The sequence below is a fragment of the Entelurus aequoreus genome, linkage group LG01, assembly GCF_033978785.1.
Source record: "Entelurus aequoreus isolate RoL-2023_Sb linkage group LG01, RoL_Eaeq_v1.1, whole genome shotgun sequence".
Classification (NCBI taxonomy): Eukaryota; Metazoa; Chordata; class Actinopteri; order Syngnathiformes; family Syngnathidae; genus Entelurus; species Entelurus aequoreus.
The window spans coordinates 71154415-71181524 of NC_084731.1; the positions used below are offsets into that span (position 1 = coordinate 71154415).

Below are 27110 nucleotides of genomic sequence, written 5' to 3' on the forward strand. Positions count from 1 at the left end.
AATTCCAACTTTATTTCCATAAAATTATTAATTTTGTCTGATAATATAATAATTTATTATGTCCTGATTTCAACTTTAATACCGCAATAACATATAATTTTTATCGTAGTATTCCAAATGTATTCTTATAAAATTCCGACTTTTGCTGTGCTATTGTGACGTTACTGTAGACTGTTTTCATCATAGTATCACCAGGTATTCAACACATTAAGACAGTTTTTCCTCCAGTACTTTTTTCTCATAACAATCTGAGTTTGTTGTCATCAAATAAATACTTTTTTTGTTATGAAACTGGAATATTTTTTCTTGACATTTTTTTTCCCGAATATTACAACTTTTTTCTCGTAAAATGATCACTTTTTTCGCAAAATTCTGACTTTATTTCCATAAAATGATGACCGTTGTTTGATAACATAACAATATATTATGTCATGATTGCAACTTTAATATCTTAATAACATACAATTTTTACCGTAGTATTCCGAATGTATTCTTATAAAATTCTGACTTTTTCTGTGCTATTGTGACATTACTGTAGACTTTTTTCATCATAGTATCCCCAGGTATTCTACACATTAAGACAGTTTTTCCTCCAGTACTTTTTTCTCATAACAATCTGACTTTGTTCTCATCAAATAAATACTTTATTTTTACGACACTGGGAATTTTTTCCCCCAAATATTACAACTTTTTTCTTGTAAAACGATCACTTTTTTTTGTAAAATTCTGACTTTATTTTGATAAAACGATGACTTTTGTCTGGTAATATAGGAATATATTATGATTGCAACTAGCGTAATGCTATGGCACATTTAATGTAGTAACTTTATTCTTAGACAATTACGACTTTTTTCATATTTTTACGGGAAAAAAAAAATTATTGTAAAAGTATGACCTTCGTTAATATTATGACCTATAATCCTAAAATGTTGTCTAGACAGGAAGCACAAGTGTTTGAGTTCCGCTCAGAGATACATTTTATTGGACAAATTTCTTAGAGGTTGGTCAAATTGATGTAAATTGTGGTGATTGCGACATCACATGTTATTTCTGTTTGTGTGTTGACTCCATATTTGGTGTTTCAAACACTGCAACTCTAATAAGTGAAGAGGAAATCATCAAATCAACTTTTGTTTCCTCCATTTAGGTCCGCAGGCTCCCACTTCCTGTGAGCAGTTACTCTGTGGTTTTGGAGCGTCTTGTGTGGAAGTCAACCAGCAGGCCCACTGTGAGTGTCCCTCACCCGACTGTGACCACCTCAACAAGACCAAGGTGGGACCCCCATACATAATACTTATGTTCCCCCATACATAATACTCATGTTCCCCCATACATAATACTCATGTTCCCCCATACATAATACTCGTGTTTTCCCATACATAATACTCATGTTCACCCATACATAATACTCATGTTTTCCCATAAATAATACTCATGTTCCCCCATACATAATACTCATGTTCCCCCATACATAATACTCATGTTCCCCCATACATAATACTCATGTTCCCCCATACATAATACTCATGTTTTCCCATACATAATACTCATGTTCACCCATACATAATACTCATGTTTTCCCATAAATAATACTCATGTTCCCCCATACATAATACTCATGTTCCCCCATACATAATACTCATGTTTTCCCATACATAATACTCATGTTCCCCCATACATAATACTCATGTTCCCCCATACATAATACTCATGTTTTCCCATACATAATACTCATGTTTCCCCATACATAATACTCATGTTTTCCCTTACATAATACTCATGTTCCCCCATACATAATACTCATGTTTCCCCATAAATAATACTCATGATCCCCCATACATAATACTCATGTTCCCCCATACATAATACTCATGTTTCCCCATAAATAATACTCATGATCCCCTATACATAATACTCATGATCCCCCATACATAATACTCATGTTCCCCCATAAATATTGCTCATGTTCCTGTGGAGTTACCTCAAACTTGTTCACTGAAAAATAAAAACATGCTATATATGTTTGTTTTCTTTTCAAAGACAATGGCATATTTATTGTAACCTTTAGGGCTCCCCTCAATTTTGGTCAACATTAAAGGTCCCAAAAGGGTCTGTCATAAAAAATATTACAAATAAATCATATATATATTTTTTTTTTTTCAATGTCTAAATCAACTTTAATAGAATGCCTTTTATTGTCACTATACACAGGTACAATGAGATTAAAAGTTTATGTCTATGTGTCAATATCAAGTTTGTTGTTTTTGTCAAACCCCTCTTTTTTAATGGCAAACACATATTTTCATCAAAGGCATATTTCAAAGGAGAATATTTGATGTGATGTAATTGTATCCCTAAATATGTCAATCATTCAAAACAACATTGATTTTTTTATTTTTACTATTATTATTTTCTGAGCAAGGACAGTGTTTTGTTTAAATCCTACTAAAATTCTTGGAGCCCCAAAAAGGTCACACTCCTAAAAGTGTTAAAAATAATAATAGTATTTTTATTTTTTTACTTTTAACACTTACATCTCTAGATCAACTGTAGATATATCTGTCCATTGTTAGTTTTTATTGGGGGGTTTTTAATCGTTTTTTGTGGAATAGCCTTCATTTCTAAGAACAAGAATAGACTGTCGAGTTTCAGATGAAAGTTCTTTTTCTGGCCATTTTGAGCGTTTAATTGACCCCACAAATGTGATGCTCCAGAAACTCAATCTGCTCAAAGGAAGGTCAGTTTTGTAGCTTCTGTAACGAGCTAAACTGTTTTCAGATGTGTGAACATGATTGCACAAGGTTTTTCTATTCATCAATTAGCCTTCTGAGCAAATGAGCAAACACATTGTACCATTAGAACACTGGAGTGATAGTTGCTGGAAATGGGCCTCTATACACCTATGTAGATATTGCACCAAAAACCAGACATTTGCAGCTAGAATAGTCAATTACCACATTAGCAATGTATAGAGTGTATTTCTTTAAAGTTAAGACTAGTTTAAAGTTATCTTCATGGAAAAGTACAGTGCTTTTCCTTCAAAAATAAGGACATTTCAATGTGACCCCAAACTTTTGAACGGTAGTATATATATATATATATATATATATATATATATATATATATATATATATATATATATATATATATATATATATATATATATATATATATATATATATATATATAAATATAATTTTTTTTTAATGTTTTTTTTTCCGAATATTAATAATAAACCCTTAAATCTCTAGATCAACTTTAGGTCTTTTTGTTGATAAAAAGCTTGTGTTTTGGTTTCCTTTTTTTAATGTCAAAAACACAAAATATACAATATTTTTCCCAAAAAGTTTTTCAAAGTGTAATATTTGATGTGAAGTAATTGGAACCTTATACGTGTCAATAATTCATGACAACATTGATTTTGATTCATTATTTTTTTTTTTAGCATTGACAGTCCAAAAAAGACAATTCTGCTAAAAATCCCCACTCATAAAAGTGTTAAAAATAATCAATACATTATTTTTTTACTTTCACTCCTTACGTCTGTGAAATTTTGTATGATTTTTTTCATGTTTTATATTTGTTTTTCAAAGAAAACCATGTTTTTTATATGGCAAAGACACAAAATATGCAATATGTTCCTGAAAAAATATTTGAAAATGTAATATTTGATGTGAAGTAATTGGACCCTTGAATATATCAATAATTTTGATTCATCATTATTTTTTGAGCAACGACAGTTCTAAAGAAAACAACCTTTGTATTGTCAGAGTCAACATTGGAACATTTTATTGCTACATTTCACCTGTCTGCCCTTGTATTCCACCTATGTATGTTGTCTCAGTGTTTTTAGAAAACACTAGCTGGGGGCCGCACTTTGGGACCCCTGAGTTGAGCAAATATGAACATTGTGTGTGGGTGTCTTGGAGTAGGTGTGCGGCTCAGACGGGGTGACCTACGCTGACCAGTGCCAGCTGAGGACCATCGCCTGCAGGCAGGACAAGGACATCACCGTGCAGCACATTGGACAGTGCACAGGTGAGTCCACCTGGAGCCTACACAGACACACACACACACACACACACACACACACACACACACACACACACACACACACACACACACACACACACACACACACACACACACACACACACACGCACACACACACACACACACACACACACACACACACACACACACACACACACACACACACACACACGCACACACACACACACACACACACACATACATAATGGTAACAGTTAGTATACAAAACCCAAAACCAGTGAAGTTGGCACATTATGTACTTCGTAAATACTATGAAATGATTTTACTACAAAGCCACACTGTTGTAACACGTGGCTTGGCATTGTCTTGCTGAAATAAGCAGGGGCGTCCATGATAACGTTGCTTGGATGGCAACATATGTTGCTCCAAAAGCTCTATGTACCTTTCAGCATTAATGGTGCCTTCACAGATGTGTAAGTTGCCCATGCCTTGGGCACTAATACACCCCCATACCGTCACAGATGCTGGCTTTTACACTATGCGCCTTGAACAATCCGGATGGTTCTTTTGCTCTTTGTTCCAACGTCCACAGTTCCCGAAAACAATTTGAAATGTGGACCCGTCAGACCACAGAACAGTTTTTCCACTTTGCATAAGTCCATCTTAGATGAGCCCAGTGAAGCGTTTCTGGGTGTTGTTGATAAAGGGCTTTGGCTTTCCATAGAGTTTTAACTTGCACTTACATATGTAGCAACCAACTGTAGTTACTGACAGTGGTTTTCTGAAGTGTTCCTGAGCCCATGTGGTGATATCCTTTACACACGGATGTGACTTTTTGATGCAGTACCGACTGAGGGATCCAAGGTGCGTAATATCATGGCTTACGTGCAGTGATTTCTCCAGATTCTCTGAACCTTTTGATGATATTACAGACCGTAGATGGTGAAATCCCTAAATTCTTTGCAATAGCTGGTTGAGAAATGTTGTTCTTAAACAATTTGCTCAGGCATTTGTTGACAAAGTGGTGACCCTCGCCCCATCCTTGTTTGTGAATGACTGAGCATTTCATGGAAGCTGCTTTTATACCCAATCATGGCACCCACCTGTTCCTAATTAGCCTGTTCACCTGTGGGATGTTCCAAATAAGTATTTGATGAGCATTCCTCAACTTTCTCAGTCTTTTTTGCCACTTGTGCCAGCTTTTTTGAAACATGTTGCAGGCATCAAATTCCAAATGAGCTAATATTTGCACACAAAAAAAGATAGTTTCTCAGTGTGAACATGAAATATCTTGTCTTTGCAGTCTATTCAATTGAATATAAGTTGAAAAGGATTTGCAAATCATTGTATTCTCTTTTTATTGACCATTTACACAACGTGACAACTTAACTACTTTTCTACTTACAAGATGGAGACATGTCTCCAAACGTAAACCTTTTATGGATGTAATGCCTGCTGAAAGTGCTGATGTTGATTCTGTGGCTGCACAGGTGATATCAAACATGGAAGGTGTTCATCTTGTGAAACATGTCAACTTCAGAGTATTTTCCTGGTGTGTGATCCCTCAAAAGTGTTGCATGGAAGGAAGGAAGGAAGAAAGGAAGAAAGGAAGGAAGGCCGCGAGATGCCTCCTAGCACCTTCTCTCTTCTCCTTCCTCTCCCGTCAGACCCTCGGGGAAGGAACAGACAAGACCCGCCGCATGTAGAGTCTTTGCCACGGTGCAGGCTTCAGTAGAGTCTTTGCCATGCTGCAGGCTTCAGGGAGCTGAATGTGGAGCTCATTTCACGTCTGGCTGCCTACAAATTTGCATTTCTGCTGCTTCCTCCTTGCCTTGCTCCTGCTGTCTCCTTGTGCTGTCTGCAGACATGTTGGACTCACTGGGCCCCATTTAGCAATAAGTTCCTAACTTTTCTTCTTATCTTGCTTCCTAAGTGATTTCCTAAGAGGAGTCCATTCAAATTCATGACGTGTTCTTAAACGGCCAAATTGTTCCCACCTGCTGTTCTTAAGTTACTGAATGCCAAATGGTTAGCGCGTGCGTGTCTATTATAATTTGCATATAAACACACCCTTATTTCCGTAATTTGCATAGGTAAACACCCTTAATTCCCCATATAAGGGCACAATTCCGGCGGAAAAGCCGAACATCAGACACGCAGAGAAAACATAAACAGATTACAGAAGAGAAATTCGTATTATCCTGTCGGGGGAATACATCATGTCAAAACTTAAGTTTAAGAAAGGGGAGGACAGCTGAGGTAGCCTAAAGCCTTCAAATAAATATTTGTCACTTTGGGCAAAAAGGTGTACATGGTGGTGAAATATGCGCTCCATCCCCAGGGCACGATATGTGCCATCTTGCAGTAGCAGCAAAAGCATTGCCGTTGTGTGAGTTGACTTGTAACAGGCTGTGAGAGGCCTGTTGGTCTTTTAAAGGGTCACCAATCCATCAATCTATGATATGATATGATATGATATGATATGATATGATATGATATGATATTAGTGTAAGATGTAGAAGTAAGGGAACTTGTCACACTTAAGAAGAAAAAGGCCACTCTAAGAGTAGATGTAGTTCTTACCTAGGAACAAATCCCAGCTAAGAAAACGTTGGTGAATACAACAATTTCCTTCAAAACTTGGTAAGTGGGACTAAGAACAACACCTGTTCTTAAGAACGCTTGCTGAATGAGGCCCAATTACTTCTTCTTTTTCATCATCTTCTCCTCTTCCTCCTCCTCCTCCTTCTTCTTCTTCTTCTTCTTCTTCTTCTTCTTCTTCTTCTTCTTCTTAATAAATGATAAATGGGTTATACTTGTATAGCGCTTTTCTACCTTCAAGGTACTCAAAGCGCTTTGACACTATTTCCACATTTACCCATTCACACACACATTCACACACTGATGGCGGGAGCTGCCATGCAAGGCGCTAACCAGCAGCCATCAGGAGCAAGGGTGAAGTGTCTTGCCCAAGGACACAACGGACGTGACTAGGATGGTAGAAGGTGGGGATTGAACCCCAGTAACCAGCAACACTCCGATTGCTGACACGGCCACTCTACCAAATTCGCCACGCCGTCCCCGTTCTTCTTCTTCTTCTTCTTCTTCTTCATCATCACCTTCTTCTTCTTCATCACCTTCTTCGTCATCACCTTCTTCTTCTTCATCATCACCTTCTTCTATTTTTTCTCCTTTTTCATCATCTTCTGCTTCTTCTCTTTTTTTCTTTTTCATCATCTTCTTTTTCATCATCTTCGCCTTCTTCTTCTTCTTCTTCTTCTCCTCCTCCTCCTCCTCCTTCTTCTTTTTCTTCTTCTTCTTCTTTTCCTTCTTCTTCTTCTTCTTCTTCTTCTTCTTCTTCTTCTTCTTCTTCTTCATCATTTTCTCCTCCTCCTTCTTCTTCATCTTCTTCTTCATCATATTCCCCTCCTTCTTCTCCTCCTTCTTTATTTTCTAGTTCTTCTTCTCCTTCTCCTCCTCCTTTTTCTTCTTCTTCTTTTTCATCATCTTTTCCTCCTTCTTCTTCCTCTTTTTCATCATCTTCCCCTCCTCCTTCTTCTTCTCCTTCTTCTTCTATTTATTCTTCTCCTTCACCTCCTTCTTCTTCTGTTTGTTCTCCTTTTTCTCCTTCTTCTTCATCATCACCTTCTCCTTCTTCTTCTATTTTTTCTCCTTTTTCTTTTTCATCATCATCTTCTCCTCTTTCTCCTCCTTCTTCTTCTCATTCTCCTTGTTCTCCTTCTTCTTCATCACCATCTTCTCCGTATTCTTCTCTTTTTTCCTTTTTCTTTTTCATCATCTTCTCTTCCTTCTTCTTTTTCATCATCTGCCCCTCCTTCTCCTTCTTCTTCTATTTCTTATTCTCCTTCACCTCCTTCTTCTTCTCCTTCTTTATCTTCTTCTGCTTCTCCTTCTTCTCCTCCTTCTTCTTATCCTTCTCTTCCTCCTTATTCTCATTCTCCTTCTCCTTCTTCTTGCTTCTTCATCATCATCTTCTCCTTCTTCTTCTCTTTTTGTTATCCTTCTTCTTCCTCTCCTTCTCCCCATTCTCCTTCTTCTTCTTCTCTTTATTCTTCTTCTTTTTCATCATCATCATCTTCTCCTTCTTCGTCATCTCCTTTTTCTTCCCCTTCTTCTCCATCATCATCTTTCCCTTTTCTTCCTCTTCCTCTTCTTCTTCTTCTTATTGTTCTCCTTTTTGTCCTTCTTTATCTTCTTCTCCTTTTTCTTTGTCTTATTTTTCTCCTTTTTCTTCTTAGTTTTTTCTTCTTCCTCTTCCTCTTGTACTTCCCTCCTGTGTTTCCTCTTCTTCTGCTTTTTTAGTTCATCTTCTTACCAATCATCTTCTTCTTCCACTTCTTTTCATCTTCCTCCTCCTCCTCTTCCTCTTCACTTTCCTTCTTCTTCCCTCTGTGCTTCCCTGCCACGTCCTCCCCTTCACCCAACATGGCTGACAGAGTAATAAGTAGCTTTCAACAACGATGACAAAGACGTGTCTGCTGCTGACATGACGCCTGCTTGGCCCGCTGAGGAAGACAAATGTTAGCAGCCTACTATCAAATAGTTCTACTGACCCCTGCTGACCTTTTACAGCTACTGCTAGCTAACATCCCCACGCACCACATGGTTAGCAGGTGTAGACCAGAGGTCGGTTCTATGGTTATCATCATACGCTTGATGGTTGCCATTTATAATACCATACATCAAATGAATATGATACATGAAAAAATAAATAAAAAATAAATAAAAATAAAAATAATATATATATATATATATATATATATATATATATATATATATATATATATATATATATATATATATATATATATATATATATATATATATATATATATATATATATATATATATATATGATATTGAAGAACATCATCATCTTATTGTGATCATTATTAATAATTAATTATTCATCCTGCAGCAAACAAACAAGAAAACAAATACATATGAACTAAATAATGAAATATCTCATTAAAAAGATTTTGCAAAATAATACAAATTTTACTCGGTTGCTACCTGTTTTATATATTTGTATTTATTTATTGTTTTTGAATGCGAATAAAAACATTTAAATAGTCAAACATGAAATAAAATATTGACTGCATCATAAATCGTATTTAACATGTACATAATAGCCACATAATAATTCAATTTATGATGATGATACATGCATTTAGCTGGCATTTTAATGAGGCCAAAGAGCTTTGCAGGACATCCTGCCGCATAGACAATCTTTGACAAGAAGGCAGTAGTTATACAAATCAATGTCCTTGTCATATAGAGTGTCCGCCCTGAGATCGGTAGGTTGGAGTTCAAATCCCAGCCGAGTCATACCAAAGACTATAAAAACGGGACCCATAACTTCCCTGCTTGGCACTCAGCAACAAAGGGTTGGAGTTGGGGGTTAAATCACCAAAATGATTCCCGGGCGCGGCACCGCTGCTGCCCACTGCTCCCCAAGGGGATGGGACAAATGCAGAGGACAAATTTCACCACATCTAGTGTGTGTGTGACAATCATTGGTACTTTAATCTTAATCTTTAATATAGAGGATCTTTGGTTTGTGCTTTTGCAGTAGAATTTAAAAACAGCAGGGCGGTCCTGTCAGATGGAGGATCTTTGACTTGCTTTCAGTATACTGTTTGTCCTTAAAACCTGTGTCCTATGCTGATGTGCCATAGACAATCTTTGACAAGAAGGCAGTTGTTGAAAAAATTAATGTTCCTGTCGTATAAAGGATTATTGACTTGCATTCAGTTGGTATTCAACACCAGCACAGTGCTCCTGTCATAGACATGATCTCTGACTTGCATTCAATATACTGTTGGTCCTTATAACCTGTGTCCTATGCTCCTGTTCATAGTCAATCTTTGACAAGATGGCAGTAGTTAAACAAAAGCAATATTCCTGTCGTATAGAGGATCTTTGACTTGCATTCAGTAGCTATTCAACATCAGCAAAGTGCGCCTGTCATTTAGAGGATCTTTGATTTGTGTTCTTGCAGTAGAATTTAAAAACAGCATGGCGGTCCTGTCTGATAGAGAATCTTTTTTTGACTTGCAGTCAGTACACTGTCGGCCCTTAAAACCTGCGCCTTTTTCCACAGACAATCTTTGACAAGAAGGTAGTTGTTAAAAAAAATCTGTTTCTGTCGTATAGAGGATCTTTGACTTGCATTCAGTAGACTGTCAGTCCTTAAAACCTGTGTCATGATCCATAGACAATATTTGACAAGAAAGCAGTTGTTAAAAAAAATTATGTTTCTGTCATATAAAGGATTTTTGTCTTGCATTCAGTAGACTGTCGGTCCTTAAAACCTGCGTCGTGTTTCACAGACAATCTTTGACAAGGAGGTAGTTGTTAAAAAAAAATCTATGTTTCTGTCGTATAGAGGATCTTTGACTTGCATTCAGTAGACTGTCGGTCCTTAAAACCTGTGTCATGTTCCATAGACAATCTTTGACAAGAAGGTAGTTGTTAAAAAAAAATCTGTTTCTGTCGTATAGAGGATCTTTGACCTGCATTCAGTAGACTGTCTGTCCTTAAAACCTGTGCCTTTTTCCATAGACAATCTTTGACAAGAAGGTAGTTGTTTAAAAAAAACTAAATGTTCCCGTCATATAGAGGATCTTTGACTTGCATTCAGTAGGTTCTTAAGACCAGCAGAGAGTTCCTGTTGTTTAGAGAATGTTTGGCGAGACAAAAAACAAAACAAAAAAACGTGTTCCTGTCGTATAGACCAACATTTAATACCTAAATATTCATTAAAACCGGGGCAGAGGTTTTATTAAAGAAGTATATTGAATATTGTCGGGCACTGTAACATTACACACAGTTAGAACAGTAACACTGTGTTTGAATATTTAGTTACGTGATTCTACCACTAGATGGAGCCTTACCACAGTCCTCTGTAGATGATCTTTGATTAGTGTTTTTGCATTCGGTGCTTAAAAAGCGGCGAGTGTGACTGTCACATAGAGGATCTTTGAGTGGTGTAAACATTGAGAGAATGTTCATATGAGGCGATGAGAAAGTGAAAGCTGAAGTATAGCATCTTCTCCAGGGGACTTTTGTCCCACTTTCATCACACACTCATGTCCTTTTTGCCACCAGAGCTTTTTTTACCGCCTGGATAATGACGGTCGCTCTGCAGCGAGCCTCCACTCGGCTCCATATTCCCAGTCTTCCTTTGCCGAGCGTTGTCGCCTTTGAAGCCCGGAGCTAAAGCCTGCGTCTCCGCCTTTTGTTTCCATGCCCCATTTCTATCAATCATTCATGGCTTGGCTGCTGCTGATGATGCTGATGAAAGTGTGGATGGAGGATTTAAAGGCACAGCAACACACTGTGTGGGCAACATCTGTACACCAAACATCTGCACACTAAACATCTGCACACCAAACATCTGCAAGAATCTTGCTGACAATGCATATTCATCAGTGCGTTACGGCAAATTTAGTTTGCCTTCAACACTTTTGTTGACATTTCAAAGGTATTTTCTTATACTCAATCATGCACAAGTACATCATAAAACCTGTCATACATGTGTAAAAAGAAGTGAACCGCTGTAATATTTCATATACACATACTGTAAAAACACATATATATATATATATATATATATATATATATATATATGTATATGTATATATATATATATATATATATATATATATATATATATATACACAGTATATGTATATATATGTATATATATATATGTATATATATATATGTATATATATATATATATATATATATATATATATATATATATATATATATATATATATATATACAGTATATATATATATATATATATATATATATATATATATATATATATATATATATATATATATATATATGTATATATATATATATATATATACATATGTGCATATATATATATATATATATATATATATATATATATATATATATATATACAGTATATACAGTGAGGTCCACAAGTATTTGCACACCCTGTAATTTTGCAAGTTCTCCCACTTAGAAATTAGGGAAAGGTCTGAAATGTTCATCATAGATGTATTTCCACTGTTAGAGACATAATCTAAAAAGATCCGGAAATCACATTGTATGATTTTTTATGATTTATTTGTATGTTACTGGGGTTAATAAGTATTTGCACACATGAGAACATCAGTGTTAATATTTAGTGCAGAATGCAATTACAGAGGTCAAACGTTTCCTATAGTTCGTCACCAGGTTTGCACACACGGCAACAGGGATTTTGGCCCACTCCTCCACACAAATCTTCTCTAAATCTGTCAGATTTCGGGGCTGTCGCCGAGCAACACAAAGTTTCAGCTCCCTCTAAAGATTTTCTATTGGATTTAGATCTGGAGACTGGCTAGGCCACTCCAGAACCTTTATATGCTTCGTATGGAGCCACTCCTTTGTTATCCTGGCTGTATGCTTCATGTTGGAAGACCCAGCCACGACCCATCTTCAATGCTCTCACTGAGGGAAGGAGGTTTTTGGCCAAAATCTCACAATACGTGGCCCCGTTCATCCTCTCCTTAATACAGTGCAGTCGTCCTGTCCCCTTTGCTGAAAAGCACACCCAAAGCATGATGCTTCCACCCCCATGCTTCACTGTAGGGATGGTGTTCTTGGGATGATACTCATCCTTATTTTTCCCCCAAACCCGACGAGTGGAGTTTATACCAAAAAGTTGTATTTTGGTCTCATCTGACCACATGACTTTCTCCCATGACTCCTCTGGATCATCCAGATGGCCATTGGCAAACTTCAGACATGGGCTGACTTAAGCAGGGGAACCTTCCGTGTGATGCATGATTTTAAAGCACTACGCCGTAGTGTTCTACTGATAGTAGCCTTGGAAACAGTGGTCCCAGCTCTCTTCAGGTCATTCACCAGCTCCTGCCGTGTAGTTCTGGGCTGATTCCTCACTTTTCTTATCATGAGTGATGCCCCACGAGGAGAGATATTACATGGAGCCCCAGTCCGAGTATAGATTAGCAGTCATGTTTAGCCTCTTCCATGTTCTAACAATTGCTGCAACAGCTGATCTATTCTCACCAAGCTGCTTCCCAATTGTCCCATAGCCTTTTCCAGCTTTGTGGAGCTCTACAATGTTGTCTCTGGCCTCTTGATCTTTGGTCTTGCCCATGGTAGCAGTTGGACCTTGACTGATTATGTCTCTAACAGTGGAAATACATCTATGATGAACATTTCAGACCTTTCCCTAATTTCTAAGTGGGAGAACTTGCAAAATTACAGGGTGTGCAAATACTTGTGGACCTCACTGTATATATATATATATATATATATATATATACACACATAAACATATGTATGTATGTGCATGCATGTATGCATGCAGTGGTGGTCAAAAGTTTACAAACACTTGTAAAGAACATAATGTCATGGCTGTCTTGAGTTTCCAATCCTTTCTACAACTCTTATTTTTTTGTGATAGAGTGATTGGAGCACATACTTGTTGGTCACAAAAAACATTCATGAAGTTTGCTTCTTTTATGAATTTATTATGGGTCTACTGAAAATGTGAGCAAATCTGCTGGGTCAAAAGTATACATACAGCAATGTTAATATTTGCTTACATGTCCCTTGGCAAGTTTCACTGCAATAAGGCGCTTTTGGTAGCCATCCATGAGCTTCTGCTTGAATTTTTGATCACTCCTCTTGACAAAATTGGTGCAGTTCAGCTAAATTTGTTGCTTTTCTGACATGGACTTGTTTCTTCAGCATTGTCCACACGTTTAAGTCATGACTTTGGGAAGGCCATTCTAAAACCTTCATTCTAGCCTGATTTAGCCATTCTTTTACCACTTTTGACGTGTGATTGGGGTCATTGTCCTGTTGGAACACCCAAATGCGCCCAAGACCCAACCTCCGGGCTGATGATTTTAGCTTGTCCTGAAGAATTTGGAGGTAATCCTCCTTTTTCATTGTCCCATTTGAAGCACCAGTTCCGTTGGCAGCAAAACAGGCCCAGAGCATAATACTACCACCACCATGCTTGACGGTAGGAATGGTGTTCCTGGGATTAAAGGCCTCACATTTTCTCCTCCAAACATATTGCTGGGTATTGTGGCCAAACAGCTCCATTTTTGTTTCATCTGACCACAGAACTTTCCTCCAGAAGGTCTTATTTTTGTCCATGTGATGTCAGATGAAACAAAAATTGAAAACATGCGGACAATGCTGAAGAAACAAGTCTATGTCAGAAAAGCAACAAATTGAGCTGAACTGCACCAATTTTGTCAAGAGGAGTGGTCAAAAATTCAAGCAGAAGCTCATGGATGGCTACCAAAAGCGCCTTATTGCAGTGAAACTTGCCAAGGGACATGTAAGCAAATATTAACATTGCTGTAGGTATACTTTTGACCCAGCAGATTTGCTCACATTTTCAGTAGACCCATAATAAATTCATAAAAGAAGCAAACTTCATGAATGTTTTTTGTGACCAACAAGTATGTGCTCCAATCACTACATCACAAAAAAATAAGAGTTGTAGAAATGATTGGAAACTCAGGACAGCCATGACATTATGTTCTTTACAAGTGTATTTAAACTTTTGACCGCGACTGTATATATCAGGGGTCACCAACGCGGTGCCCGCGGGCACCAGGTAGCCCGTAAGGACCAGATGAGTAGCCCGCCGGCCTGTTCTAAAAATAGCTCAAATAGCAGCAATTACCACTGAGCTGCCTCTATTTTTTAAATTGTATTTATTTACTAACAAGCTGGTCTCGCTTTGCCCGACATTTTTAATTCTAAGAGAGACAAAACTCAAATAGAATTTGAAAATCCAACAAAATATTTTAAAGACTTGGTCTTCACTTGTTTAAATTCATTAATTTTTTTACTTTGCTTCTTATAACTTTCAGAAAGACAATTTTACAGAAAAAATACAACCTTAAAAATGATTTTAGGATTTTTAAACACATATACCTTTTTACCTTTTAAATTCCTTCCTCTTCTTTCCTGACAATTTAAATCAATGTTCAAGTATTTTTTTTTTATTATTGTAAAGAATAATAAATACATTTTAATTTAATTCTTCATTTTAGCTTCTGTTTTTTCGACGAAGAATATTTGTGAAATATTTCTTCAAACTTATTATGATTTAAAATTCAAAAAAATTATTCTGTCCAATCTAGAAAATCTGTAGAATCAAATTTAAATCTTATTTCAAAGTCTTTTGAATTTATTTTAAAAATTTTGTTCTGGAAATTCTGGAAGAAATAATGATTTGTCTTTGTTAGAAATATAGCTTGGTCCAATTTGTTATATATTCTAACAAAGTGTAGATTGGATTTTAACCTATTTAAAACATGTCATCAAAATTCTAAAATTAATCTTAATCAGGAAAAATTACTAATGATGTTCCATAAATTCTTTTTTTAAGTTTTTCTCTTTTTTTCGGTTGAATTTTGAATTTTAAAGAGTCGAATTTGAAAATAAACTATGTTTCAAAATTTAATTGTCATTTTTTTCGTGTTTTCTCCTCTTTTAAGCCGTTCAATTAAGTGTAAATATCATTAATTATTAATAACGTCAAAGGTAAAATGAGCAAATTGGCTATTTCTGGCAATTTATTTAAGTGTGTATCAAACTGGTAGCCCTTCGCATTAATCAGTACCCAAGAAGTAGCTCTTGGTTTCAAAAAGTTTGGTGACCCCTGGTATATATGATGTATTACAAAAATAAAGTTTTAAAAATATCAAGTTGTAAAGAGTAGCAGTGGCATTTCATATTTTATATCAATTTAATATAAATATATATATTGTATATATTATATTGACATTATATGTCAATATAAAATGAATATGAGAATTTAATATAAATACAAAGATACATATTTTCACTGCAGTTATAAAACATGATAAATATATTTCGTCTTTTGACGTTGGCTGTATTCTGCGTCTTTGGAAATGTATTTTTTTCCCTCAACATGTTCCTTCTACTTGGTACTACACTGTAAAAAATATTGATTGTAAATAAAATAAAAAAAAGGCTGCTCAATCACCAAATGTTGGATGTTTTTATAGAGAATTATTGCAGATTTTTTTTTAAATAGTAAAATTCTGGCGACTGAAGTGTTGTTGTTTTTTACCGTAAAATGTGCGTATTTTGGAATGAGGGCGCACATGTGGTTGGACTTTGGCGCTTTTAAAGTATTTTCCTTCATTTTCATAACTCTCCTTCTTTTGTTCTGAAGTCACAAAGTCAACATTTCCATCTTCCCATTCCCCCCTCCCCCCTCCGCCAGAGATACTCTCCGAGCGGGCGGAGCTGCCCACCCCGACCCCCAGCGCCACAACGCCGGCCCCCCCCTTCCCCAGTAACCAGGTGTGGGCCCTCCCGCCCCCGAGAACGGACCAGACCTCGGCGCCGCCCCCCGCCACCGCGCCCCCGCCCGCCATCACCCACCGCCGTGCGCAAACAAACCACCGCCACCACTCCATCCACACCCAGCCTCAGCCGCCGCGCTCCACCACCGCATCTCACGCTAGCCCCGCCCCCTCCGCCGCCGCCAAGACTCTGGACGGATCGGGCAGCGGGGAGCCGAGCGGAGACGACCAGGAAGAGGAAGTGGGCAGCGGCGTGCCGGCGGAGGCCAGCGGGGCAGAGGAGCCTTTGGGTAAATCCTCGCTCATCATTACCCATAATGCTTTGCCAGCATATCACAACACATCCATGTCACCTGCTAGGAAACATTGTTGCTACAAAAAATACTTTGTGCTCGCGCTCCCAAATTAGCTCCGCCTTCAGTCGACATCAATGGCGAAATATTGGTATTAGCGTGTGGGCGGAGCCTAACGACAATGTTGTCCCAACCACTCGTGACGTCTGAGCGTCTTTACGATCCCATCCCAGGTCAACTTCAGGCTGGTATCCACGATACCGATCCAATACTTGTTGTGTATTTTCTAATAACAAATCTATCCAATAAAACAACAGTAACAACTTCAAAATTAGGAGCAAAAAATCGGAAAAAGCCGAACATTTTAAACTACTGATTCATAAAAATACACTAAGTCACCCGTAACACAAAGTTTTGTCTTTAAATATATGTCATATCTGTTTGTAGCGTTTAAAAATAATAACACATTGTTGACTGTTAAGTATGTGAAAAAGTTTCTAAAATATTAGAAGTTCTCAAAAGAAAAAGAAAATATACCTCAAGTTTAGTTTGGTAATTAAAAAAATACAATAATACCAAATTATAAATGATTTTGAAACATATTAGAAGCTCTCAAAATATAAAGTAAAATAAACTTATAATAAAATGTGCTTAAAATATAAACAAAGTTTAGTTTGGTGATTAGAAAATAAAATAATGCCAACTTATAAATTAATTTGAAAAATATTAAAAGCTCTCAAAATATTTTAAAAAAAAACTTAAAATAAAATATACGTAAAATATAAAAAAAAGTTTACATTTGTAATTAAAAAATTTAATAATACCAACTTATGAATTAGTTGGAAAAATATTAGCTCTCAAAATGAAAAACTAAATAAACTTAAAATGAATTATACTTAAAATATAAATAAAGTTTACTTAGTTGGTTAATTAAAAACTAAAATAATACTAATTTGTGAATTGGTTTGAAAAATAATAGACGATCTCAAAATAAAATATACTTCAAATAAAATATACTTAAAGGCCTACTGAAACCCACTACTACCGACCACGCAGTCTGATAGTTTATATATCAATGAGGAAATCTTAACATTGCAACACATGCCAATACGGCCAGGTTAACTTATAAAGTGCAATTTTAAATTTCCCGCCACACTTCCGGTTGAAAACGTCTAGATATCATGACGTATGCGCGTGACGTCAACAGTTGATACGGAAGTATTCGGACCCATTGAATCCAATACAAAAAAGCTCTGTTTTCATCCCAAAATTCCACAGTATTCTGGACATCTGTGTTGGTGAATCTTTTGCAATTTGTTTAATGAACAATGGAGACTGCAAAGAAGAAAGCTGTAGGTGCGATCGGTGTATTGGCGGCGGACTACAGCAACACAACCAGGATGACTTTGAGGATAGCAGACGCGCTAGCCGAACGACCTCACCTTGACTTCCTCCGTCTCCGGGCCGCCAACCTCATCGGTGATCGGGTGAAGTCCTTCGTCGTACCGTCGATCGCTGGAACGCAGGTGAGCACGGGTCGTGATGAGCAGATGAGAGCTGGCGTAGGTGCAGAGCTAATGTTTTTAGCATAGCTCTGTCGAGGTTCCGTAGCTAAGTTAGCTTCAATGGCGTCGTTAGCAACAGCATTGCTAAGCTTCGCCAAGCTGGAAAGCATTAACCGTTTATTTACATGTCCATAGTTTGGTAGTATTGTTGATCTTCTGTCTATCCTTCCAGTTAGGGACTTATTTGTTTTGTTTGTATATGCAGTAAAGCCCGATGCTATCACGTTAGCTCAGTAGCTAAAGAGCTTCACCGATGTATTGTTGTGGAGATAAAAGTCACTGTGAATGTCCATTTCGCGTTCTCGACTCTCATTTTCAAGAGGATATAGTATCCGAGGTTGTTTAAAATACAAATCCGTGATCCACAATAGAAAAAGGAGAGAGTGTGGAATCCAATGAACCCTTGTACCTAAGTTACGGTCAGAGCGAAAAAAGATACGTTCTGCACTGCACGCTAGTCCTTCACTTTCACGTTCCTCATCCACGAATCTTTCATCCTCGCTCAAATTAATGGGGTAATCGTCGCTTTCTTGGTCCGAATCTCTCTCGCTGCTGGTGTAAACAATAGGAAAATGTGAGCAGTCCTTCCTCCGGTGTCGTCACGCTACTTCCGGTAGGGGCAAGGCTTTTTTTTATCAGAGACCAAAAGTTGCGAACTTTATCGTCGTTGTTCTATACTAAATCCTTTCAGCAAAAATATGGCAATATCGCAAAATGATCAAGTATGACACATAGAATGGATCTGCTATCCCCGTTTAAATAAAAAAATTTAATTTCAGTAGGCCTTTAAAACTCAAACCAAGTTTATTTAGTTGGTTCATTAAAAAATAACATAATACTAACCTGTGAATGAGTTTGAAAAATAAAAAATAAAATATACTTAAAATATAAACAAAGTTTACATTTGTAATAAAAAAAATTTAATAATACCAACTTATGAATTAGTTTGACAAATATTAGAAGCTCTCAAAATGAAAAATAAAATAAACTTAAAACAAATTATACTTAAAATATAAACAAAGTTTAGTTAGTTGGTTATTTAAAAAATAAAATAATACTAATTTGTGAATTAGTTTGAAAAATATTAGACGATCTCAAAATAAAATATACTTGAAATAAAATATTAAGTAAAATATACTTAAGATGTAAGCCAAGTTTAATTAGTTGGTTCATTAGAAAATAACATAATACTAATATTGTGAATGAGTTTCAAAAATACTAGAAAATGTCAAAATAAAAAATAAAATATACTTAAAATATAAACAAAGTTTACATTTGTAATTAAAACATTTAATAATACCAACTTATGAATTAGTTTGAAAAATATTAGAAGCTCTCAAAATAAAAAATAAAATCAACTTAAAATAAATTATAATTAAAATATAAACAAAGTTTAGTTAGTTGGTTAATTAAAAAATAAAATGATACTAATTTGTGAATTAGTTTGATAAATATTAGACGATCTCAAAATAAAATGTACTTAAAATAAAATATTAAGTAAAATATACTTAAAATATAAACCAAGTTTATTTAGTTGGTTCAGTAGAAGATAACATAATACTAACCTGTGAATGAGTTTGAAAAATACTAGCAAATGTCAAAATAAAAAATAAAATATACTTAAAATATAAACAAAGTTTACAATTGTAATTAAAAAAATTAATAATACCAACTAATGAATTAGTTTGAAAAATATTAGAAGCTCTCAAAATAAAAAATAAAATAAACTTCAAATACATTATACTTGAAATATAAACAAAGTTTAGTTAGTTGGTTAATTAAAAAATAAACTCAAAATAAAATATACTTGAAATTAAATATTAAGTAAAATATACTTAAAATTTAAACCAAGTTTAATTAGTTGGTTCATTAGAAAATAACATATAACTAACATGTGAATGAGTTTGAAAAATACTAGAAAATCTCAGAATAAAAACTTAAATATACTTAAAATATCAAATAAAATATATTTAAAATATAAACAAAGTTTAATTAGTTGGTTGATTATAAAATACAATAACAAATACAATGAATACAAATAAAATAAAATAAAAATAATGAATTAATTGGAAAAATTACACCAAGAATAAAAACATTGTTAAATTTGTAACTGAACATATTTTTGAATGTTTGACCCACTACGTTATGCAGATACACAATCGTCTTGTTATCATTGTTGTTCTATTCCTAAATGAGGAAAAAACAACAGTAAACATGTATGAAAAACAGCAAAAAAATGGGTATGTAAAGAAAAAAAGCAGAAATGTTCCAAGTAACTAATAATTTTTAATAGTTTATGCTTATCATACAAAGCTGACACAATATCTCTTTGTAGTATTTTTTTATATAAAAAAATATCAATATGGCCTCGCATACTTTGACTTTTCAGTATGAGGCCCTTGGTGGGCAAAGTTTGGACACCCCTGAACTAATATTTTGACTATTTAGCGCATTACGATCTGGTATCGGCGATATCAATATTTCAGTATCGATCCGCACCTCACTATCTACCGCTGATAATATTAAAAATAAAACCATTCAACATTTGACTGTACGATAGCCCGTGCCGTACGACTAACAGGAGGTCGGCCATTTTGGTTTGAAGCAGCTGTTTTTAGGTGCGCCACAAAAACTAGCCTCTCCTCAACAGTTTGTCGATCTGCTACCAAATTTGTAGCATGTATACGAGACGGGTGGTAAATTTCAAAATATTTGAGTCTCCTTCATAGCGTGTGGGCGGAGCCTAGTAACAAAGTTTTTTTCTTTAAAATTGCTTAAAATATAATAAAGAATCAAAATCATTGTTGTTACGAATTATGACCTATTCGATGCTCCAAATACTTCATACAAACATTTCACTTGAAAATATTTTTTTGAGGAAAATATTGCATATTTTGTGTGTTTGCTTTACAAAAACACGTTTTCTTTGACAAAAAGGGCATAAAACAAAAAATGTAATAAATAATAATAATAATTAAATAAGTAAAAACTTATAATAGATGAATAGATCTGAAGTTGATATAGAGATTAAAGTCTTGAACGTTAAAAAAATACTTATTTTTAACACCTTTATAAATGGGTACCCTTTTGGATCCCCAATCATTTTATTTGGATTTTTTTTTGTTTTACTTTTGTTGCTTAAAAAAATAATAATGAATCAAAATCAATGTTATGAATTATTGACATATTCAAAGCTCCAATTACTTCACATCAAATATTACACTTTGAAAAACTATTGGGGAAAATATTGCATATTTTGTGTTTTTGCCATAAAAAAACATGTTTTCATTGACAAAAAAGGCATAAAACAAACAACAAATACGGGAAAAAGGTAAAAACTTATAGTGGATGAAGAGATCTGAAGTTGATCGAGAGATTTGATTGTTGAAAGTTAAACAAATATATATTTTTAACACTTATGGGTGAGACCCTTTTGGATCCCTAATAATATATATATATTTTTTAAAAGGTGCTAAAAAAAAACAACTTATAATGGAAAAAGAGATCTGAAGTTGATCAAAAGATTTTAGCGTTGAAAGTAAAAAAAAAAAAAAAGACTTATTTTTAACACTTCTTTGAGTGGGACCCTTTTGGAACCCCAATAATTTTAGTGTCATTTTCTTTTGAAAACTGTTAATTAATTGTTGAAAGTAAAAAAAAAAAACATTTTCGACACTTATATGGGTGCGACCCTTTTGGATGCCTAATAATTTTTAAAAAATGTTTAAAAGTGGACAAAAAAACTTATAATGGAAGAAAAGTTCTGAAGTTGATTGAGCGATTTAAGTGTTGAAAGTTTAAAAAAAAAAGTATATATATATATATATATATATATATATATATATATATATATATATATATATATATATATATATATATATATATATATATATATATATATATATATATATATATACTTTTTAACACTTTTTTGAGTGAGACCCTTTTGGATCCCCAATAATTTTAGTGTCATTTTCTTTTGAAAACTTTTAATTAATAATGAATCAAAATCAATGTTGTTATGAATGATTGACATATTTAAGGCTCCAATTACTTCACATCAAATATTACACTTTAAAAATCTCTTGAGGAAAAGATTGCATATTTTGTGTTTTTGCCATATAAAGTTTTCTTTGACAAAAAGGGCATAAAACAAACCAAAAAAAAAAAAAGGGAAAAAAGTAAAAACTTATAATAAACAAAGAGATCTGAAGTTGATCTACAGATTTAATTGTTGAAAGTAAAAAAAATAAAAAATAAATATTTTCAACACTTTTATGGGTAATGGTAATAATTTTAAAAAAAATGTTTAAAAATGGGAAAAAAAAAACTTAGAATGGAAGAAAAGTTCTGAAGTTGATCAAGCGATTTAAGTGTTGAAAGTTAAAAAAATAAAATACTTTTTAATACTTTTTTGAGTGGGACCCTTTTGGATCCTCAAGAATTTTAGTGTGATTTTCTTTTAAAAACTGTCTTTGCTTAAAAAATAATAACAGATTAAAATCAATGGTGTTATGAATTATTGACCTATTTAAGACCTCAATTACTTTGAAAATATCTTGGGGAAAATATGACATATTTCGTCTTTTTTGGCATAAAAAGAGTGTTTTGACAAAAACGGCATAAAAGATCAAATATGTACTTTATATCGACAGATAGACCTGAAGTCGATGGAGAGATTCAAGCGGTGAAGGAAAATAAAAACAAGTAGATTTTCTTAACCTTTTATGACTGAGACCCTCCTGGGTCACCAGGGGCCAAACTTAAGAGGATACAAATATTGTGAGTGTGCACCTCAGTTTGAGACCTGTCAGAACCCTTCACTCGGTCACATGACCAGTCGGCCCAAATCCAACCCTCTCCCCCACTCGCCGTCTTCCCATCTGACGCATGGAGCTGTCAGCTGCTGTGTAGGAAGGGAAGGCGGGGGACCTCTGTGGGGGGTCTCCCTGTGAGATGCCTTCCCCTGTCAGGTGCGGTCAGCTGTGTGTGTGTGTGTGTGTGTGTGTGTGTGTGTGTGTGTGTGTGTGTGTGTGTGTGTGTGTGTGTGTGTGTGTGTGTGTGTGTGTGCAACCAAGCATGGATGGCAGCTCTCCACAATTCCAACCAAGCGCGAGGGCCCGATTGAAATCGCTGGTTTTTCTCCTAAACGCTTGGACGCCTTTTTGAGGCCGCTAACATGCTGGAGAAGTCCCCAGATGTTGTCAGATATGACCAGAGACTCTATATTTCCCAGATGTTGTCAGATATGACCAGAGACTGTATATTTTGGGGGGTCCTGAAAATGACTTTTCAAAATTGCCTCTCTAACGCCACCATAGGAATTAGAAAAACGTAGCTCCTCTTACCGGTTTCACGTATCGACACAAACATCACAGGAGACGTCCATCATGACGGGACGCACAAGAAAGTCCCAAGAACCCATACCTGAAAACGGACAAGAAGTCGGCCATCTGGGTTTTTTGTCTAACATTTTTCGGCCAAAAAAATGGGTGGTACTTTAACTAACTCCTCCTAGGGACTTTGACCAAATAAGTCACGGTTAAAGTGACAGATACTACACATAAAGGTGATGATAAACTGTGGAAAAAAAAGTCCTACGCCATAAGATGTGGGCGTGGGGTGGCACCAAACTTTGCTCCGATTGTTTTTTGCCATTTTTTGCAAGAAAAAAGGGTCGTACATTAACAAACTCCTCCCAGGGACTTTGACCAAATGAGTCACGGTTAAAACGACAAATACTACACATATAGGTGATTATAAACTGCGAAAAAATAATTTGTACGACATAAGATGTGGGCATGGTACGGCGCCAAACTTTGCTCCGATGGTTTTTGGCCATTTTTTGCAAGAAAAAAGGGTCATACTGTAACAAACTCCTCCTAGGGACTTAGACCAAATAAGTCACGGTTAAAATGACAAATACTACACATATAGGTGATTATAAACTGCGAAAAAATAATTTGCACGCCAAAATATGTGGCCGTGGTGTGGCGCCAAACTTGGCTCTTATGGTTTTTGGCCAATTTGGGGTTTAAAAAAGGGGTCGTACTTTAACGAACTCCTCCTAGGGACTTTGAAGAAATAAGTCGTGGTTAAAATGACAGATACTACACATATAGTTGATGATAAAATGCGGGGGAAAAATTCCTACACCATAAGATTTGGGTGTGGCATGGCGCCATACTTTGCTCCGATGGTTTTTGGTCATTTTTTAGCTAAAAAAAGGGGTCTTACTTTAACAAACTCCTCCTAGGGACTTTGACCAAATAAGTCACAATTAAACTGACAGATACTACACATATAGGTGATTATAAACTGCGAAAAATGAATTTGTACGCCATAATATGTGGCCTTGGGGTGGCGCCAAACTTGGCTCTTATGGTTTTGGCCAATTTTGGGTTTAAAAAATGGGTCGTATTTTAACAAACTTCTCATAGGGACTTTTACCAAATAAGTCACAGTTAAAATGACAGATACTACACATACAGGCAATGATAAATTGCGAGAGAGAAAAAATTGCTACACCATAAGATGTGGGCGTGGCATGGCGCCAAACTTTTCTCCGATGGTTTTTGGCCATTTTTTAGCTACAAAAAGGGGTCTTACTTTAACTAACTGCTCCTAGGGACTTTGACCACATAAGTCACATATAGGTGATTATAAACTATGAAAAAGGAATTTGTACGCCATAATATGTGGGCGTGGTGTGGCGCCAAACTTGGCTCTTATGGTTTTTGGCCAATTTTGGGTTTAAAAAAGGGTTCGTACTTTAACAAACTCCTCTTAGGGACTTTGAAGACATGAGTCGTGGTTAAAATAACAGAAACTACACATTTGGATGATGATAAATTGCGAGAACAAAAAAAATTCCTACACCATAAGATGTGTGCGTGGTGTGGCGCCAAACTTTGCTCCGATGGTTTTTGGCCAATTTTTGCAAGAAAAAATGGGTGGTACTTTAAAAAACTCTTGTTGGGGACTTTGACCAAATAAGTCACAGTTAAAATGACAGATACTACACATACAGGCAATGATAAATTGCAGGAAAAAAATCCTACACTATAAGATGTGGGCATGGTATGGCGCCAAACTTTGCTCCGATGGTTATTGGCCATTTTTTAGCTAAAAAAAAGGGGTCTTATTTTAACGAACTCCTCCTATGGACTTTGACCAAATAAGTCACAGTTAAAATGACAAATACTAACACATATAGGTAATTATAAACTGCGAAAAAAGAATGTGTACGCTATAATATGTGGGCGTGGTGTGGCGCCAAACTTGGCTCTTATGGTTTTTGGCCAATTTTGGGTTTAAAAAAGGGGTCGTACTTTAACAAACTCCTCTTAGGGACTTTGACCAAATGAGTCGTGGTCAAAATAATAGAAACTACACATATGAGTGATGATAAATTGCGAGAGAGAAAAGATTCCTACGCCATAAGATGCGGGCGTGGTGTGGCACCAAACTTTGCTCCGATGGTTTTTGGCCAATTTTTAGCTAAAAAAAGGGGTGGTACTTTAACAAACTCCTCCTACGGACTTTGACCAAATAAGTCACGGTTAAAATGACAAAATACTACGCGTAAATATGATGATAAACTGCGGGGAAAAAATACCCTACGCCATAAGATGTGGGCGTGGTATGGGTCCAAACTTTGCTCCGATGGTTTTTGGCCAATTTTTGCAAGAAAAAATGGGTGGTACTTTAACAAACTCCTCCTAGGTACTTTGACCAAATAAGTCACAGTTAAAATGAAAGAGATACTACACATACATGCAATGATAAATTGCGAGAGAAAAAAAATTGCTACACCATAAGATGTGGGCGTGGTGTGGCACCAAACTTTGCTCCGATGGTTTTTGACCATTTTTTGCAAGAAAAAAGGGTCATATTTTAACAAACTCCTCCTAGGGACTTTGACCAAATAAGTCACGGTTAAAATGACAGATACTACACATATAGGTGATGATAAATTGCGGGAAAAGAATTCCTACGCCATAAGATGTGGGCGTGGTGTGGCACCAAACTTTGCTCTGATGGTTTTTGGCCATTTTTAGCAAGAAAAAAGGGTCATACTTTAAAAAACTCCTCGTAGGGACTTTGACCAAATGAGTCACGGTTAAAATGACAGATACTACACATATAGGTGATTATAAACTGCGAAAAAAATAATTTGTACGCCATAAGATGTGGGCGTGGTGTGGCGCCAAACTTGGCTCTTATAGTTTTTGGCCAATTTTGGGTTTAAACAAACTCCTCCAAAGGTACTTTGACCAAATGAGTCGTGGTTAAAAGAACATAAACTACCCATATAGGTGATGATAAATTGCGAAAAAAAAGTAAAAATCCTACGCCATAAGATGTGGACGTGGTGTGGCGCCAAACTTTGTTCCGATGGTTTTGGGCCAATTTTTGCAAGAAAAAAAGGGGTCGTACTTTAAAAAACTCCTATTAGGGACTTTGACGAACTAAGTCACAGTTAAAATGACAGATACTACACATATAGGTGATGATAAATTGTGAAAAAAAAAATCCTACACCATAAGATGTGGGCGTGGCATGGCGCCAAACTTTGCTCAGATGGTTTTTGGCCATTTTTTAGCTAAAAAAAGGGGTCTTACTTAAATTAACTCCTCCTAGGGACTTTGACAAAATAAGTCACGGTTAAAATGACAAATACTACACATATAGGTGATGATAAACTGCGAAAAAATAATTTGTACGCCATAATATGTGGGCGTGGCGTGGCGCCAAACTTGACTCTGATGGTTTTTGGCCAATTTTGGGTTTAAAAAAGGGATCTTACTTTAACGAACTCCTCCTAGGGACTTTGACGAAATGAGTTGTGGTTAAAA

General features: G+C 35.7%; 1 protein-coding gene across 10 annotated transcripts in view; it reads left to right on the forward strand.

Annotated features, from left to right (window-relative positions):
• Positions 1 to 27110, forward strand: part of agrn (agrin) — a 595247-nt gene that overhangs the window by 448151 nt on the left and 119986 nt on the right. For 9 of the 10 annotated variants that reach the window (XM_062057528.1, XM_062057540.1, XM_062057542.1 and 6 more), the window contains 3 exons: positions 1148 to 1272; positions 3933 to 4038; positions 16313 to 16684. In XM_062057528.1, coding sequence (XP_061913512.1) covers positions 1148 to 1272; positions 3933 to 4038; positions 16313 to 16684 — 603 coding nt within the window. The remainder of the gene's footprint in view (positions 1 to 1147; positions 1273 to 3932; positions 4039 to 16312; positions 16685 to 27110) is intronic. The other variant, XM_062057544.1, reaches the window with a different exon arrangement.